Source organism: Stegodyphus dumicola, chromosome X1, assembly GCF_044657685.1.
Source record: "Stegodyphus dumicola isolate Sdum_Otavi_A_Nest chromosome X1, ASM4465768v1".
Classification (NCBI taxonomy): domain Eukaryota; kingdom Metazoa; phylum Arthropoda; class Arachnida; order Araneae; family Eresidae; genus Stegodyphus; species Stegodyphus dumicola.
The window spans coordinates 18,121,556-18,138,113 of NC_140780.1; the positions used below are offsets into that span (position 1 = coordinate 18,121,556).

The window sequence follows — 16,558 nt, forward strand, 5'->3', positions numbered from 1 at the left end:
TTAAAAAATCTTATTTTTTTCCTTACTTGGCTCAGTTTTTTTTAATATACTTTGCACTATGATTGTGCCAGTTTAGCCTACATGTACAGAAATATCACCGAGGCTTTCATATTAAGTAAAAATCACTGTTTTTACGTTAACCTTTAAGTGGAATGATGAAAACATTTTACAAAACTTATTTTGTCAGGTGCAATGGACCCACAAATAAAACTAGAATTTTCATAAATACTTCTCTATGTAATGAAATATTTGAGGCAGGTCAGGCACATATGATTCCAGAAAGCTCAATGTCAAGGGGAAGAGAAATGTTAAGATGTGAAATTAGAGGGGGTCTTAGTTTGGCATAGATTTTAAGAGCAATCAAACACATGTTCCTCTTGAAGTGGATTGCTTCCAATGAAGTCCGTTGCATAAAATCTAAAGTATTACTAATAAACTATAAAGGACAAACTTTTTTATCCATTTTTATTAATGAGAAAACGGTATTGATATAAATGATAAGTATCTTTTTTGAAAACAAAATTTCAATGAATGTTTGTCTTTCTAACCGTCTCTCTTGTTGCCATCTTACGAAAATTAAAATGCACAGAAATTAAAGATAAGTTGAAGAGGAAACATAGAGGATGCTGCACACTCCCTTCCCAGTAAACACAATTAGGAGACATAATCCTTTAATTTGGGTGGAAACCTGATGGTCCTTCCACTGCGTGTGGTATGGTTGTGATTGACCAGTGGCAAAATTTTCCCCTGAGGTTCATATTGCGTGTGTGGATGTGCCTATGGGTTTCAAGAGGCTGCTCATCATTGTCTTTTATGGTAAAAATGGTTTCAGTCTATCAATTGAAATTCTTTTGATAGTTCCATTAATTTCAAAGTACTTTGATGCTGGGTGTATAACATAAGGCCAAAGATAAGCTGGTTGCAAAGATGAAGTGGCCGCATTATTGTAGATGAAAACATGTGAGCAATTCAAAATGGCCTTTGGAAATGAATACGGCTGTATTGCCATGGGTAGTTGTTGCAGAAGGTTTCATGTATAGATAATACTTTGTATCCTTTGCACGAACTCTTGAGTGTGTGATATTAGGTATCATGGTGATGAATTCTCCAGGTAAACAGAGGGGACTTCTGTAAAGAAGCTCAGTTGAAGAGTATCTTGTACCTTCTTTCAGTGCAGAACTTAATCTGAGGAAAACCAAAGGGTAAAGCATCTACCCAAGATTTGCTTTGTTGTAAATGGCATTTCAAGCTTGCTTTTATAATCCTGTGTTGTTTCTCAATCAGTCCATTCAATTGTGGATTGTATGTTGCTGTCCTGAATTTTTGAAAAGTGAAGTAATTGCTCAAAGATGAGAAAAGTTGACTTTCAAACTGACGTCCTTGATCATATGCTGAGGTATTCCAAAACGAGAAATCCGTGTTGAGATGCAACTCTTTGCAACTGTTTCTGCTGATTGATCCACCATAGGAAGGGCTTCAACCCATCTAGAAAAACAATCAATCGTCATTAGTAAGTATTGACATGAAGGCAAGGGTCCAACAAAATCAATGTGAACATGTGGAAAATGTTCAGGTAGAACCTTGAAGTCAATAAGAGCTGACTTTGTATGTCTTTGAACCTTAGATCATTGGCATTCCATGCATTCCCTATACCATAATTGTCAATCTTTATTGATATTTGGCCATTTGAATCTTTTCGTGATTAATTTTCTTGTGCTTCTCATCCCTGGATGAGATAGGGTATGAATAGAAGACAATATCTGTCGGTGAAAGTTTTAGGGTATGTATGGGTGGTTACTGTTGGTGGAGACACCACAATAAATCAATTTGTCAGTGCCTGGAATGAGAATCTGAGCAATTCTCAGCCTTGGGTTTTTTTAAATTGTTAACTCTTCATCATATTGAAGTTCTGCAATAGTTGCATAATCAGTTGGAGATGGTATTAATTCTGGAAAGAGCATCTTCAACAACATTTTCTTCTCCCCTTGGTGAAGTAAATATTCATTGAAAATTGAGCAGTGTAACTGAATTGTCTTGCTTGTCTAGGAGAGGCTTTGTCTAAATTTTGTTGAAAAGCGAAAGTGATAGGTTTGTGGTCCATATCAATGTTGAAAGACCTTCCTAATATAACCTAAAATGCTTTATTGTCATGTAGGTTTACAAGAGCTCTCTGTGTGTTACTACTTTCTCTGTGTGTTAATTAAAGAGCGTGAGAAGAAACTTAATGGATGCATCTCTCCCTGGTCAATTTGATGAATGATATCCCTGATAGCTGTATCTGAAGCATCACATGTGAGAGATATTGTAGAAGCAGTTGAGGAATGAACAGCATAGTAGTGTGACAAAGTGCATGTTTGAGGTTTTCTCGCATAGCGATTATCTTCGGTCTAAGTTAGCAGTATTTTTACTATTTTTACATCTTCCACTGAGTTGTGAAGTTAAAGGTTGTTGAAGCTTAGCTTACTTTAGGATGAAGTGGTGATAAAAATTTATCATCCCTTAGAACCTGTGCAAGCTGGTGGCTGATGTGGGTTCTGGTATGTTTGTATGGCCTCAACTTTTCGTCAGAAGATGTATTCCTTCAGTTGTGATTTCATACCCCAAATAATTAAGTTTAGAAGTGCCAGAATTACATTTTGCAACATCAATGCATAAACCAGTCTTATAACCTTTGATAAACTGTGTGTTAGTGTTTATGACGTGACTCTTCATCTGGAGAAGTGATTAGTATGTCATCTAAATAACAGAATGTAAAGTCCAATCATGATAGTACCATATTCATGAATTGCTAAAATGTCTGTGCCATGTTGCGTAAACCAAATGTCATGAATGGGAATTCAAACAGCCCAAAAGGAAGTTATAATTGCCATTTCTGGGATGTCGCTTTCATGCACTGGAATTTGTTGATAAGCTCTAATTAAGTCAATGGATGAAAAAAATCTTTGTAGAATATAACAGTCGGTGAGGAATGGTAGAGGATATCGATCAGGAGTGGTGATATTAAGAGCCCTGTAATCTCCACATGGCCTCCAATCACTTGATTTCTTTAGGGTGAGATGTAGAGGACTCGGCCGACAACTTTTTGAAGGCCTGCAAAGATCTTCTTTCAACATAAACTCAAATTTGGCTTTTACTGCTTTTAATTTTTTGGCTGAGAGTCTTCTGATTCTAGTTGTAACAGGAGCCCTCTTAGTTTTAATGAAATGTTCAATGTTGTGACTTTTGATTTTATTATTGACAAATGTTGGCCACAAAAGATCTGGAAATTGTTTGAGGATTACTTCGTACTGATTCTTCACTGCATGAACCATTGGTGAAACAACACCATAGGAGGGGTCACCAATAGAAGACAATGAAGTGATGCCATTGATTTGCGATTTTTGCTGTCAACCAAAAGGTGAAAGGGAGACAAAAAGTCAATACCTGTTATTGGTTTATCAACATCAGCTGTGACAAAAGACCAATCAAATGCTCTTCTCAGTTCCAAGTCTAATTTTAGCAACTTTTGCCTGTAAGTCTTAATTTTGGTTCCATTTGCAGCGAAGAGTTTCAGCTTTGCAACAGCTCTTTTTTCTTTCGATAATGAAAATTCGGCGCCAGTATCAATTAAGAATTGCATGGTGCTCTCCTTGTCATAACTAAAAAGACGACGCATCTCTACCCCTTGGCCCTCTGTCATCTGTGATAATCAGGGATTTGTTTTTCCTGCCAGTGGACGTTGTTTTGTTAGGCCAATTGCAGGGATTATCACTTTTGAAAGCCTTATCATCAAACCTTGAGTAATAATAACATAAACTTTCATTTCCGCTACTATGCCTATTAATGGAATTACTTCTAAAGCAGTATCTGAATTGTTGATGTCTAGAATAATGTCTTTATTCACTTTGCTAACTTGTAGGAATGACTCTGAAATCTGCTTCTATAATTTAACTAAAACATTGTCATTTCTAGAGCAAGCTACAGTGGCATTCTGATGTGATGCAGATTTTATTTCCCCAATTTTAAGGCCATTGTTACCAATTTGGCTAAATCTTTGCCACTGATGGATAAAATGCTTGAGAGTGCCATGTGTAATCTTTGAAGACAGAAAGCCAGAGAGTTTTAAGGAAAGCTTCACCTACCTTATCTGAAGCTAAATTCTTCATTTCGCATAACAACTGTGAAAGTTTTCTATCACCCAATTTCATCTCGGTTAATAAGTTTTGGGTCTTTTGTTTTTTGGTTTCGGCAAAGATGGAAATTAGTCTGTCTTGAATAGCTGCATACTTGTCATCCCTTGAGGGATTATCAGAATGTCCGACACTTGTGATAATATATCGTCAAAGGACACGAAATAATCATATTTCGTTTGATCTGTTGTAATTGCAGCATTTCAAAATTTAGCTTCCAGTTAGAGAAATTATATCTTTGGGTCCGCTTTCCAAAATGCTTGCTAACTGTAGCGACCGATGTTGAAGTGTCACTTTTGCTTTCGTTTTTTGTTTTGTTTGCCATTTTTTCTCATTTTCCTTTTTAATTAAGGAAGCACATTCGGAGAGTATTTTTACTCTAACGCAAGCAAATCAGCTGAGTATTATATCTCATTACTTTTTTTTAAGAACCCCCTCAGGGGCTCACTTTTGTGAGTACAGGTGGGGCAATCCCGAGGTACCCTAGCCCTTCAGGGGATCATTTTCTTGGTAAGACGGGGGTCACGCTTCTGGAGCCCTAGTGATCTTTTCTCCTTTCTTTTTCATCTCTCCTTATCTGTGATAATTTCTTTTCTTCTGCCCTTGTGGTTTTCCTTTTCGGAGGTTTGGGTTCAAAGTGAGATTCTAATGCATGTCTTTGTTTCTAATTCCTCACAGCGAGAAAACCTACACGTTTGCTGTTGTGTTGTGACTCATAAGGCTGGAAAGGAGGGTCCTGGTAGTTGAGGAACAAGGTATTGTCCCCAACACACTGCTTTGGCCTCTGCTTCAGATTGAAACGAGTGGCACTTAGTTGTCCACACTAGTATCAATCGGCTGGTCACTCGTCCGTAGGGTCAGTGGCTTGGGGATAAGCTTTCGGGAGTTCCTGCTTTTGGGAAAGTCGACTGTGAGGTTTCAGATTGCGTATAGACCCGGTTAACTCTGGCGCAGGTTTCTGCATCCCTTTGTTGGCTTCGTGGTGGGTAGGGCTGCTGAGTCCGAATCATTTTTCTTCTTAAATATGGCTTCTCACAATGAAAAAAATGAAACGTGTTCCATCTAAAAAGGTAAAAACAAATATGAATGCAAACTCTCAAGCTACTCTACCCAGATTTCTTGTCATAACCAACTCTAAAGGTGAACTTTAAAAAAATGTCACCATTCCTGATACAGAAACTTATACAAGCCACTATGACTGCACTCTGGAGACCTTATAGAAACAGTTTCTCCAGCTCAATCTGCTACCCTTCTCAAACTCAGAAAACTTGGGCAAGTTAATGTTAATCTGACAAAACACAAATCATTGAATTACAGCCGGGGTGTTATATCTGATCAAGATGTGAGATACCTACTCTTTGTTTTAGAAGAAGAAATTGTCTCGGAGCTGTCCAATCAGAATGTCAGTTCTGCAAGGCAGATCAAGATGCGCAAAGAAGGTCAGTTGGTCAATACGAAACACGTAATCCTGACTTTCAATTCACCTGATCTGCCGTAAAGTATTAAAGCCGGGTATTTGCACTGCCTCTTAAGACCTTACATACCTAACCCCTTACAATGTTCTCAATGCCAGCGATATGGCCTCTAAAAAATGTCCTGTCGTGGCTAACTCACATGTGCACGATGCTCCATGGAAGGTCATGACAGTGAAAAGTGCAATGTCACAAATGTGCACTATGTGCAAATTGCGAACGGGAGCAAACGGCATTCTCTCAACTTACCGAGCCCAAAATGGCAATCTGAGAAGGAGGTGCAAAAAATTAAAATAAGTAGAAATATTCCTTATGCAGAAGCAAGAAAACTGGTAGCAGAGTCGCAGTCTCGAAAAACTATTCTATGCAAGTGCAGTAAAATCGGTCAAATCCATAGGCACCCAGACAATAAACATACAAAATAAACAACCAGTCCAAAATCTTACACTGGATACGCAAGTGAAACCAAAACATTCAATAATAACAATAGAATGTAATAAAGTGAAAGAAAAACAGAAAACATCAAAGCCTGATAGAAACATAAAATTTTCGAGCTGTAGCTCTGATCATCTTTACTCAGAAATGGAGGTGGAAGAAGCATTGAACATCTGGAAGAACCTACTTCCACATAAAACCAAAACACAGCATAGAAAAAACAAAAATCGGACATAATGGCCACCCTCATTTATTGGAATTGTTGCGGTTTCCATCAACATCTTGATAACATTAAAGACTTGATCAATTTGCATCATCCTGTAGTTTTCGCATTGCAGGAAACTTTACAGAAACCAGAAAAACAAACAACTTCAAAGGTTCTCAATTTTTAGAAAAGACAATATTGTAGGTGAACAAGCTAGTGGGGGTGTAAGTCTCCTCACCTCACTGCACTACCCGAGCAATTCACTTCTTTTAACTACAAGCCTCCAAGCTGTTGCCATCCAAATAAATACAAGGACCTTGGTTTCAGTTTGTTCTGTTTATTTGCTACCAAATGTTCACATTGATCAAAGGGATTTGGATAGTTTAATAGAGCAACTGCCTGAACCTTTTGTCATAATAGGCGACTTTGACGGCCATAGTTCGCTTTGGGGGAACAAGGATACTAATCCTCGAGGTAGACAAATCAAAATAATGATTGAAGATCATTCTCTTTGTCTCCTCAATAATGAAGAAGGATAATTGCGGTGGCAGGAAGCTTTCGTTAAAACACGATTTCAAAGAACTTATCAATTTAAGTAAGATTTTTTATTCTTACGCAAAATACTTTCCTATTTGTGCACACATTTTTCAGTGCTACTGTAAGTCAGAAGCTAAACCATATGCTGAAAAAAAACTTGGGGGGGGGGAAGTACGAGGTGGAGAAATGTGCGAGTAAATAAAGTATTATTTTGTTTTTTCGCTTTTAAAGAATCTGAAACAAATTTCTCTTTCAAATTGTTTGGGGATATGCTTTCTGCTGTGTTTAGATGCATGTTTAAGATAAATATCATGAGGCTGTAAAATAAATAAGGATTATTCTTTAGTTAAGTATGATGATAATGTTTCTGTCAAAAGAATCTTTCCAAAGAATTTTCTTCTTTCCTGTGTTTTAACTTATGATTTTCATTATTTTGTAGTTTAGTTGGCAAAAATTATTAGTCCTGTTAAAAAGATTTTTTAAGAGACAGGCAAAATATTCTCTGGTGTGCAATTTTTAATTTGCTCAGTTAACTATTTTTCATTTTATATTAATTTATTGTTTTAGTGTAAATGGTAGCTACTTAGGTGTATAATAGTTAATAATGAATGTAATCTTTGATTTAGGCTTCAGAAATTTATCGGCAAATTTTGGAATTCTCGAATTTTTCATTTGAGGAACATTCCTCTGAGTATAACGAGAGGTTCTCAAATCTCCAATAGTGAGTATCGATTTTTGTATTAGAAAATGCAGAATTTTTATATTATAGCATTTATTTCAGTTTAAACTTATTGTATTATGCTTTGTATTTTATGTTCTTTTGTAAACATTGTATTATGCTTTGTATTTTATGTTCTTTTATAAACATTGTATTATGCTTTGTATTTTATGTGTTTTTATAAATCTGATTTTAAAGTACATTAGGACTGTTTGCCTAAGGGAAGGTATGCTTTTTTGGATTTTTTAAAAATCCTTTAATGGTTCTCCCCTGGATTATCTCGCTCTTTTATGCATGTTCCTTGATGCGTCGGTACAGAAAATTATTTTAAATAAATTCTCAGATATGGGCCTGTCAATATGTTTGTTAGAATGAAAAGACACATCAACAACTAGTCCAGATTTTTATCTTACTTTCATCCCCATAGGCCTTTTGGAGGTGAAAGTGCAGCAATAGGTAATGACCCTCAATAGCACAGAAAGATATCTTCTTGATGTTTTATGATAAAGACCATGGTTCTAACAAAACAAGAAATTTTTTACGAGTTAGAAAGTGAGTGCATATAGAAGGGGTATTAAAAATTATGGTTTTAACCTGTTAACTGGGGAATAAGCTTTCAGTAAAATCGTTTCACAATGGGGACTTTTTCTTTTGCAGTAATTTCAGCACATCGCAAGGAATAAATAAAAGAAAATCGTTTTAAAATATTTAATGATATTAAAATTAAACATTTTTAATCCAGAAAAACAAATTGAACGAATTTAAACAATTATTTCGTATGATATTCCCTAAAGCAATGCGGCATACACAAAGCAACACTGCAGTCGGGACACCTAAATCTCGATTCTTTCCTAAGACCTTTGGAATAGCATAATTTGCATCTTCTCGTTACATTTACTCTTGAAGAGTCAGAAGGTATATAGTCTGCAAAATGTCTTTCAAAGAGTCGAGATGGTTTTGGTGTCAAAGATAATCGTCCTGTACTAGTAGATGGAAACTGTGATCCGTCTCTATATTTTTCAACACCTTTTCCTACAGTTTCGATAAGGAAATGAAGCCTATCTAAGTGACCGCCATCTTTCTTGTATAAAAGATATGCATTCAAACACACCATGTCTAGTGCATGTAAAAATATCTCATAGTAATACTTTTTTACTTGGTTTCTAGCGATTTCATAAGTGTTCATTTGTCCGTCAGCAAGATCAACTCCTCCCATATTTTTGTTGTAGTCAGCGATAACTTCCGGTTTTGATATCGTTTTTCTATTTCTACAAATTTAATGTCTTCAATATAACAGTACTCAATATAATTACATCCTTTTTGTCTTTCCACTTCATAATCATTATTTTGTCTCTGTACCTAGCAATATGTTCATCTTTTTTCAAAACACAATTTTTTATATCAGATGGTATTCCCTTTCTATTTTTTCACATTATTCCTACAACATCGGTTTTTCTTCTGCACATCTTCTCAGCTAGATCAGTACTAGTATACCAATTATCGAGATATAGCGTATATCCCTTATCCAACAAATCGTGGCACAATTCAAGAACAATACGATTTGGTCCCTGTTCTTCTGGATAGTTCGAATCATACTGCATGTCTTTACCTGTATATATAATGAAATCACTTATGTATCCGGATTTACTTTCACATATCTTATACAATTTAACACCAAATCGACTTCTTTTTGATGGAATGTACTGTTTCCAAGACAGTCTTCCTTGCCATAGCTAAAGAGACTCATCTACAGATATTTCCTTATCTGGTACGTGAATTTGTTTCTGAAATAGTTCAAAATGGAATCAATTTTGTAGGTTTTTTTGTTGCAGACTTTTAGATCGAAAGCATTGTTATCACTAAAATGTAAAAATTTTACTAACAGTTGGAATCTTTTTTCTGACATTGTTTTATAAAAAAATGGACTCTCCAGACTTTCTCGCTTTGTGAAATAAAGCTGATAAAAAGGTTTTCCTATTATTCCTCGCAAAATTATTAAAAAAATAAATACTCTCATCTCTCAGTCATCTGTGTCAACCCACGAGAGACATCTTGAACGTGGTTTCATGGAAGTATTTTTTTCAAAAACCTGTCCGGCGTATTTGTTTGATTGTTCCACAATAAGTTCTACAAAATTCTCATCGATAAATTTCTCGAAATAAAAAAGGCAATCCTTTTCTTCAGGTCCTTCAAATGTAAGTCTAGATTGAGATAAAAACGGGAAAGGCGATCGCACTATTCTTTCACATTTCCATTCAGCTGATGTCGGTTGAGTATTTTGGTCTATAACATCATCATCTTTTGATTCAATGTCTGGACCATCAGTAAAGAAGTCGTTATCGCTTTCTTCCGAACTGATATTTATTCTTAGAATTCGACGTCGTTTACCAAACCTCCCGGGCAATATTTCATTGTCACTTTCAGACAATTCAAAAATATTTTCTGCTTCACAATAATTTTTAGCCATATTTATAAAAAACTAACAATTACTCAAATCAACAAGTTATTACTAGTATGTAAAATACTGAAATGCAGACTAAAATGAAATTAAGTTGTGCAAATTAGGAGTGTTATCACAATTTATGAGCGGACAAGTGTTTCCATTGATCGATTTTTCTTGAACAACGGTGAAGTGACAGATTGCAAAAAAATTAAGAAAAATTTCGTCATGCCCATTGAAATAGTCTTCCCAGCATGACGAAACATTTCGTCATGCCCATTGAAATAGTCTTCCCAGCATGACGAAACATTTCGTCATACCCATTGAAATAGTCTTCCCAGCATGACGAAAAATTTCGTCATACCCAGTTAACAGATTAAAGGAGGATTAAAATTTCTGTTTAAGGAATAGAAAAATTAAAAAAATAATAAGTATTATTTGGCTTTATAAAAATCTAATTTTAAATAATTTAAATCTTATTAATAAGCTTTTATTTTTAGTTCATAAAATTGTTAATTAAAAGGAGAAAATTAATTTATTATATAGATTATTGGGGTAAAGAAATTAATTAATCCTCTTTACAAAATTTATCTACAAATTTACATCATGAATAATCAAAAAGTGGGGTGCTCTTGATAAATTCACGAAAGCTTATACTTTTAATGCGATTTGGTTATTTCATTTCATTATTTAGTACTAGCACTTCTGTTATTTGTAATATAAAACTGTGCATGGATTTTATAATGAGGCTTGTCAGTTTTTCCATTAAACTATACGATAAAATTATTATTTTGCTTTGGGCTCATTAAGGATTTTATGAGTTTTTAATAAAATACTATTTTATTAAAAGAATTTTTTTATTCTTTTAATCTCAATAACACAACTTCAACAGAATAATTCCACTGAAGAATCATTTTTCAACAGTGAATAATCAGTCTTTTACTTCTGATAATTCTCTCAACTTAAATACTAGAAAAAATCTTCTGATTTTTTAAAATTTCTTGCAAAATTTCAAATGACATAAATTTCATCCAAATTTTATTTAAAAGAATGTTTTATGTTCTATACAGTGATGCAAACTATCAGTATTTGGGACTTTTAGTTTGTTCTTTAAATGAAAATATTTGTAAAAGATAGTTTCAACATTAAATTCTAAAAATTGTGAATGGAATTTTATAAACTTTGTCTTGCCAAAATATATTACCCACAATCGGTATGTGTACGAAATTTGAACTCAATAGCATATCAGGAAGTAGTTCAAAAATCTTTGATAACTTTCTGACCATAGCAAACAGATACCATGATATGTGCTACTTCCATACAGAAATATTGGTATACTTGACAGAGATCATCAGAATCTTCACACAATTTTAATAATTTGAATTATGTAACTATTTATTCTCAGTTATAAGATTTGCTATTATTTTGTAAAAATTACATTAAAAAAATTTCACACCTCAAGTGAATGACCCTATCACCATTCTAATCAGTTGGAAGCTGCTGCATGCAACTTTGAAGTTGTTCGATGTATTCAGCAGGATCTGTTGCAACCTCCTGTTATGTTAATTGCTTAGGAACGAGAGCTAGTGTTGCATGGTAAGAGACTACCTTTTTTAGGAGCATTTTTATTTTACCCTCTTTCTCAAAATTCAAGCATTACTCAAATGGACATTAATAGGTACTCCCCAATATAAAGAATCTTTTTGGTTATGAAATTATAAAAAATTTATATATATATATATATATAAGAAAAACAAACTAAATTCAAATTACAAAGCAAGAATTTCATTTAATTTTAAAATGAAAGGACTTCTTTTTTAGCCGTTTAAAGTTAAAAGTAATCAATGAATAAATAGATGGAATAGAAATTTTAAGAAAGAAATAGAAAATTGTAAATGTGACAAAACTTTTTTCTGTTAATTTCTAAGCTTAAGAAAGTAGATATATATCTGCATATTCTTTCACCTATAATAATGCAGTATCAGAAAAAAGTAAGGTTGAAGAATTTGCGAAGATGGGAATAAATTTCAAAGCTGCTTAAGTGGGAAAAAAATTTTGCTTCAGAGGGAAAAAATGGGAAAATTTAGTGATATATTTCAGGAACTTCCACTGTGTTTATTGTGTAAGCACCATTTTATGTTTTCATATTTAGAAAGTGTATAGTATATTTTGTCTAAATTCAGCTTTATATAATTTTAATTCCTTAGTAAGTTTGGACTTAAAAAGTCACTGAATCAAATATACCGTGTTTTCATAAGATATCATTTAAATTTTTATTTCAGTGCTTCTTTCTTATAAAAATCATGTTTTTAAGCTTTATTTTCCTTTACCAAATCAACAAGTGTCATGTCATTCTTTTTTACTGTAGTTTAATAAGTTTTGTTTTGATATGTAAATAATATTTTATGTTATCATACTTAGTTATGTGCATAAATTATAAAATTACCAGAATGGGCTTTTGCCTATTTGTGTTGCTTTAGTAAGGTAATTGAATCAAATTTACATTTTGCTTCATAAAATATAAAATGTCACCTTCATAACATTTATAAAGCATTATTTAAATATTTATTCTAATATTTATTTTTTCTTAAAACCAAGATTGATTATTCCAGTCAGAAATTTCCTTCATCAAAATCAACAAGTATCAAAAGTTCAAATGGAATTGAATATCTTCCATTTGAATATATGTGCAAATATCATTTTGCATTAATGTGTTTAGAAGGTATATGATACATTTTTTCAGAAATCAGCTTTCAAAAATTTGATACTTCAGTAAAGATTATATGATTCTTAATCGCAATTTTTTTTTTTTTTTTTTTTTTTTTTTTTTGAAAAATGTTACTTAGCTTTTTATTGCAATGTTTTTCTTAAAATCATGTTTTCAAGATTCCTTATTACAGGGAGAAATTTCCTTTATGAAAATGAATAAGTATCAATTGTCAAAATGTATTTGCATAATTTTTATGTGAAGTAATGTGTAAATAACATTTTGCATAAAATTCATTTAAAATATGTATGACATAGTTTTGCTTAAAATTGGGCTTTTTGAAAATCTATACTTTAGCAATGACTTATTGCATGTGATGAATTTTTGTCTTCATAAAACTTTGTTTAGATTTTTGCTGCTATGTTTGGTCCTTCTTAATATCATGTATTTAAGAGTCCTTATTTTCCTTTATGACAATCAACGAATTGTTAGAATGTGTTTTAATGATATGTATTTTATTTTATGTGTAAATAATATTTTGTGCTAATGTATTTAATTAAATGGATGAGTTATAATGTTATTAAATCAGTCTTTTGAATATTTGATGCTTTAATAATGATTGTTACTAAATCAAATAATCAAATATACTACTGGCTTCATAAAATTTAATTTAGAATATTATTCTGTTTCTTTTAGAATCAGAATATCAAAAATCGTTTTTAATACAGTCATGTTTTTTTTTTAATTTATTTAAATTTTTTTAATGTACTTTCTGTTTCATGTTTTACATTATTTCTAATTATAGAAAGATTTGTTCAACACAGTCAGGGCCAGATTAAGATCTTTAAAGACCCTAAACACTTAAAAGATTTTGGTGTCACACATATGTTTACACCAGTTTTTCTCCATTCCTTTCCTCTCTCAGTTTTGATTTTGCTGCACAAGCATTCATTAGAAAGATTATTGTTTGGTCTATGAGGATTGACCGTTAGTGAACAATTTTTGAAAAAAATTCAACGCTAAGTATAAATCAATATACCAAAATTTGAAAAAATTCCTGGGGAATATTGTATTGTTATTGCAAATACAATACAGTGCAAAGTCTGTAATCCGGACGTTCATAATCTGGAATGATCTATAATCCGGAACTCAAAGCTACAAACTTTATGTGCATGTGTGTTTAATGTATAACGGACGGTATGAGCTAGGCTAAAATTATCTAAGGCATTTCAGTTAATGTTGCAGATTGTGCTCTTCTTTAATCTTCTAATTGGATCTGGCTTATGATTTTTTGCAGACTGATAGAACAATTTTATAAAAATTAAGCTTGAACTTTCGATTATGTCAAAAAGAGTTTCCAATTCTGGAGCTTCCAAAGGATCTAGAAAGCGAAAGCATGTTTCGATGTCCATTAAACAAAAAGTGGAATTGCTGCAAAAGATGGATAAAAGGCTATCCATCTAAAAATTATGCGAGAAGTATAGCAATGGAAAGTCCACTATATATGACACAAGAAAAAATAACTTTTTTAAGTTTTTGTGGAAGCATCTTAAACGACTTACATTGAAAGAAATGTTTAATAAAATAAACAAATAAATATTAAGCTTGTTTTGTAAATTTTAAAACCCTTTAGATTATAATTGTTCTTTATTTCATAAATTACGATTTCATATTTTTAATTGTATAATTTCTGCATGCCATATTTAAGTTAATGATCTATAATCCAGAATCGCTGAACTCCCGATGAGTATGGATTACGGACTTTGTACTGTACAATATTGCCCAGGACTTATAATGTAAAGAAAACTGAGTAGGTAAAAAAGAGGTTAAAAATTAAATCCCCAAAATAAACAAATAGGGAAATATACTAAATAAAATAGTGTAAAAAAGTTCTATTCAGTCAAAAAATAATAATCTTTCTTAAACACGTCGAATAATCGAGAATTTGCAACAAGCATGAAAGCTAAAATGCGTCAAAAAGATTGCAGAAAAGTTCCGTAGTCGGATAATGAAACAAGTCTACAGGTATAAAGGAAAGAGATGTGAGATACTAATGCAACAAGTGGTTCTTGTTATTCATTAGCACGTTATTTTGTGACTTATCCAGCATTCTAAGAGGAAGTGAACATAGCGCCTCGGGCAGTGGCCCATTTTAAGAGCGATTTCCAATCGTGAAAGTTATTTTTTTGGAAGGAATTTTAAACTAATAACGCAACCGTTTTCACAGCATTTCATTCTAAAGGATGAGCCCTGAATGGGTTAATGGAAACTAGCTATTATACTTGGAGGAACACATATACAGTCAGGCACTAGTAGACTAGACCATCTTTTACTGTAATGTGTCATTTTGAAGTTAAAAATATTCTTTGTTTGTTTTCATGATTGTTGAGCAGTGTAAATCTGCTCAACGATCATGAAAATAAATGAAACATGAATTTAAAAATGTGTTCAGTTACTTTTTTAAATTTCAGTTTTGAAAGATCTGCAGTGGTAACTCCATTCATTAAGCAAAAAGATATCCGAAGATTTTCATTTGTATGAAAAAATTAACATAGTAGTCAGCATTTTATTTATAAAAGGAATATGTAATTTTAGAATTGAATTGTCTTTTGTTTGCAAATTCTATATAGAACTGTTTGATAGAAAGATGCAGAAAAAATATTCAAGCATATTCTGGCATTTCAAGCCATCTTTATTAATCTTAAAAGATTCTGCATATCACCATTCGATTTAAAATAGGCAAAAGATTTATGTAAAACAGTGGCAAAATATTTCCTCAGAACTGAGGTTCCATGCAACTCCTCTAGGCGTTCTGCAAGTCAAAATCAAAGTTTGCATGTAGAATGCTAACTGCTTGACATCTGGACATCCCCAAACTGTAATTGAACGAAAGAGGTAACTTCTCAATCTTATAAGTAAAGCTGCTGTCAGAAAAAAGGTTGCAGAAGCTTTTAGCTGACTGGAACATTCCTGTAATTTTGAGTGCTTTGCTATGTTTTCATACAAAAAAAAAAAACAACAAAAAAAAAGTTTTATGAAAAGTATTGAACCATTTTGCTGATGAACTATGCAAATATAAAAAACTGAATACAAAAGTATACACATACATGTCTGCGGGACTATGTTTGTGGAGGGAATGTAATCGCACAAGAAATTTTGGGCAGTTTGTGTGCTCATACTCCTTCACAACATTTACTGTGTTTCTCATAAGGGTTGGTTAAATTTTATACAGTATCAGATATAATTAGTAGCCACGAACATACAGATGACAGAATGAGGTGGAGAATTGTCAGAAGATTCTGTAGTGGGCAGGCCAGTCACAAGTGCAGTATAGAGCTCAATATACACTGGTGTGCAAAAATTAAGGACGAAGTCAAAAAATGAGCATATCAGCTGAACGAAGAGGCAAAGCGGACAGAAAGACCAATCAGAAGATTAAGTAAGGTGATGTACGGTAGCACATGCGCAGATATGCTGGTAGACGTAATGGGGGAGTGTCTGAGTAATATAAAGCATGGTTCGGAGTAAGATCAGTATTTCTGGCACGCCGTATGGCAGTTAAAATCACACCGAGTTGCTGCCTCAGCGAGAAATGGCGAATAATCAATCTGTTAGACGACATCTGGATGCTTTTACCTGAGGTCGAATCATTGGGAAGTTGGAGGAAGGCCGCAGTGTGACAAGTGTGGCTGCAGAGTTTGGAATTGCTCACAACATCGTTTCACGACTTTGGAGACAATTTCAAACTACAGGAACAGCTATCCGGGGGTTTAGTAGTGGTCGTCCACGAGGAACCACACCCGCAGATGACCGGTATATTGCCTTACAGGCCAGAAGAAACAGGCGGCAGACAGCGGGAGAAATCGCTAGACACG

General features: G+C 33.3%; 1 protein-coding gene across 3 annotated transcripts in view; it reads left to right on the forward strand.

Annotated features, from left to right (window-relative positions):
• LOC118186366 (uncharacterized) overlaps positions 1–16,558 on the forward strand; it is a 99,015-nt gene that overhangs the window by 64,884 nt on the left and 17,573 nt on the right. For all 3 annotated transcript variants that reach the window (XM_085808413.1, XM_085808415.1, XM_085808414.1), the window contains exon 5: positions 7,445–7,539. In XM_085808413.1, coding sequence (XP_085664539.1) covers positions 7,445–7,539 — 95 coding nt within the window. The remainder of the gene's footprint in view (positions 1–7,444; positions 7,540–16,558) is intronic.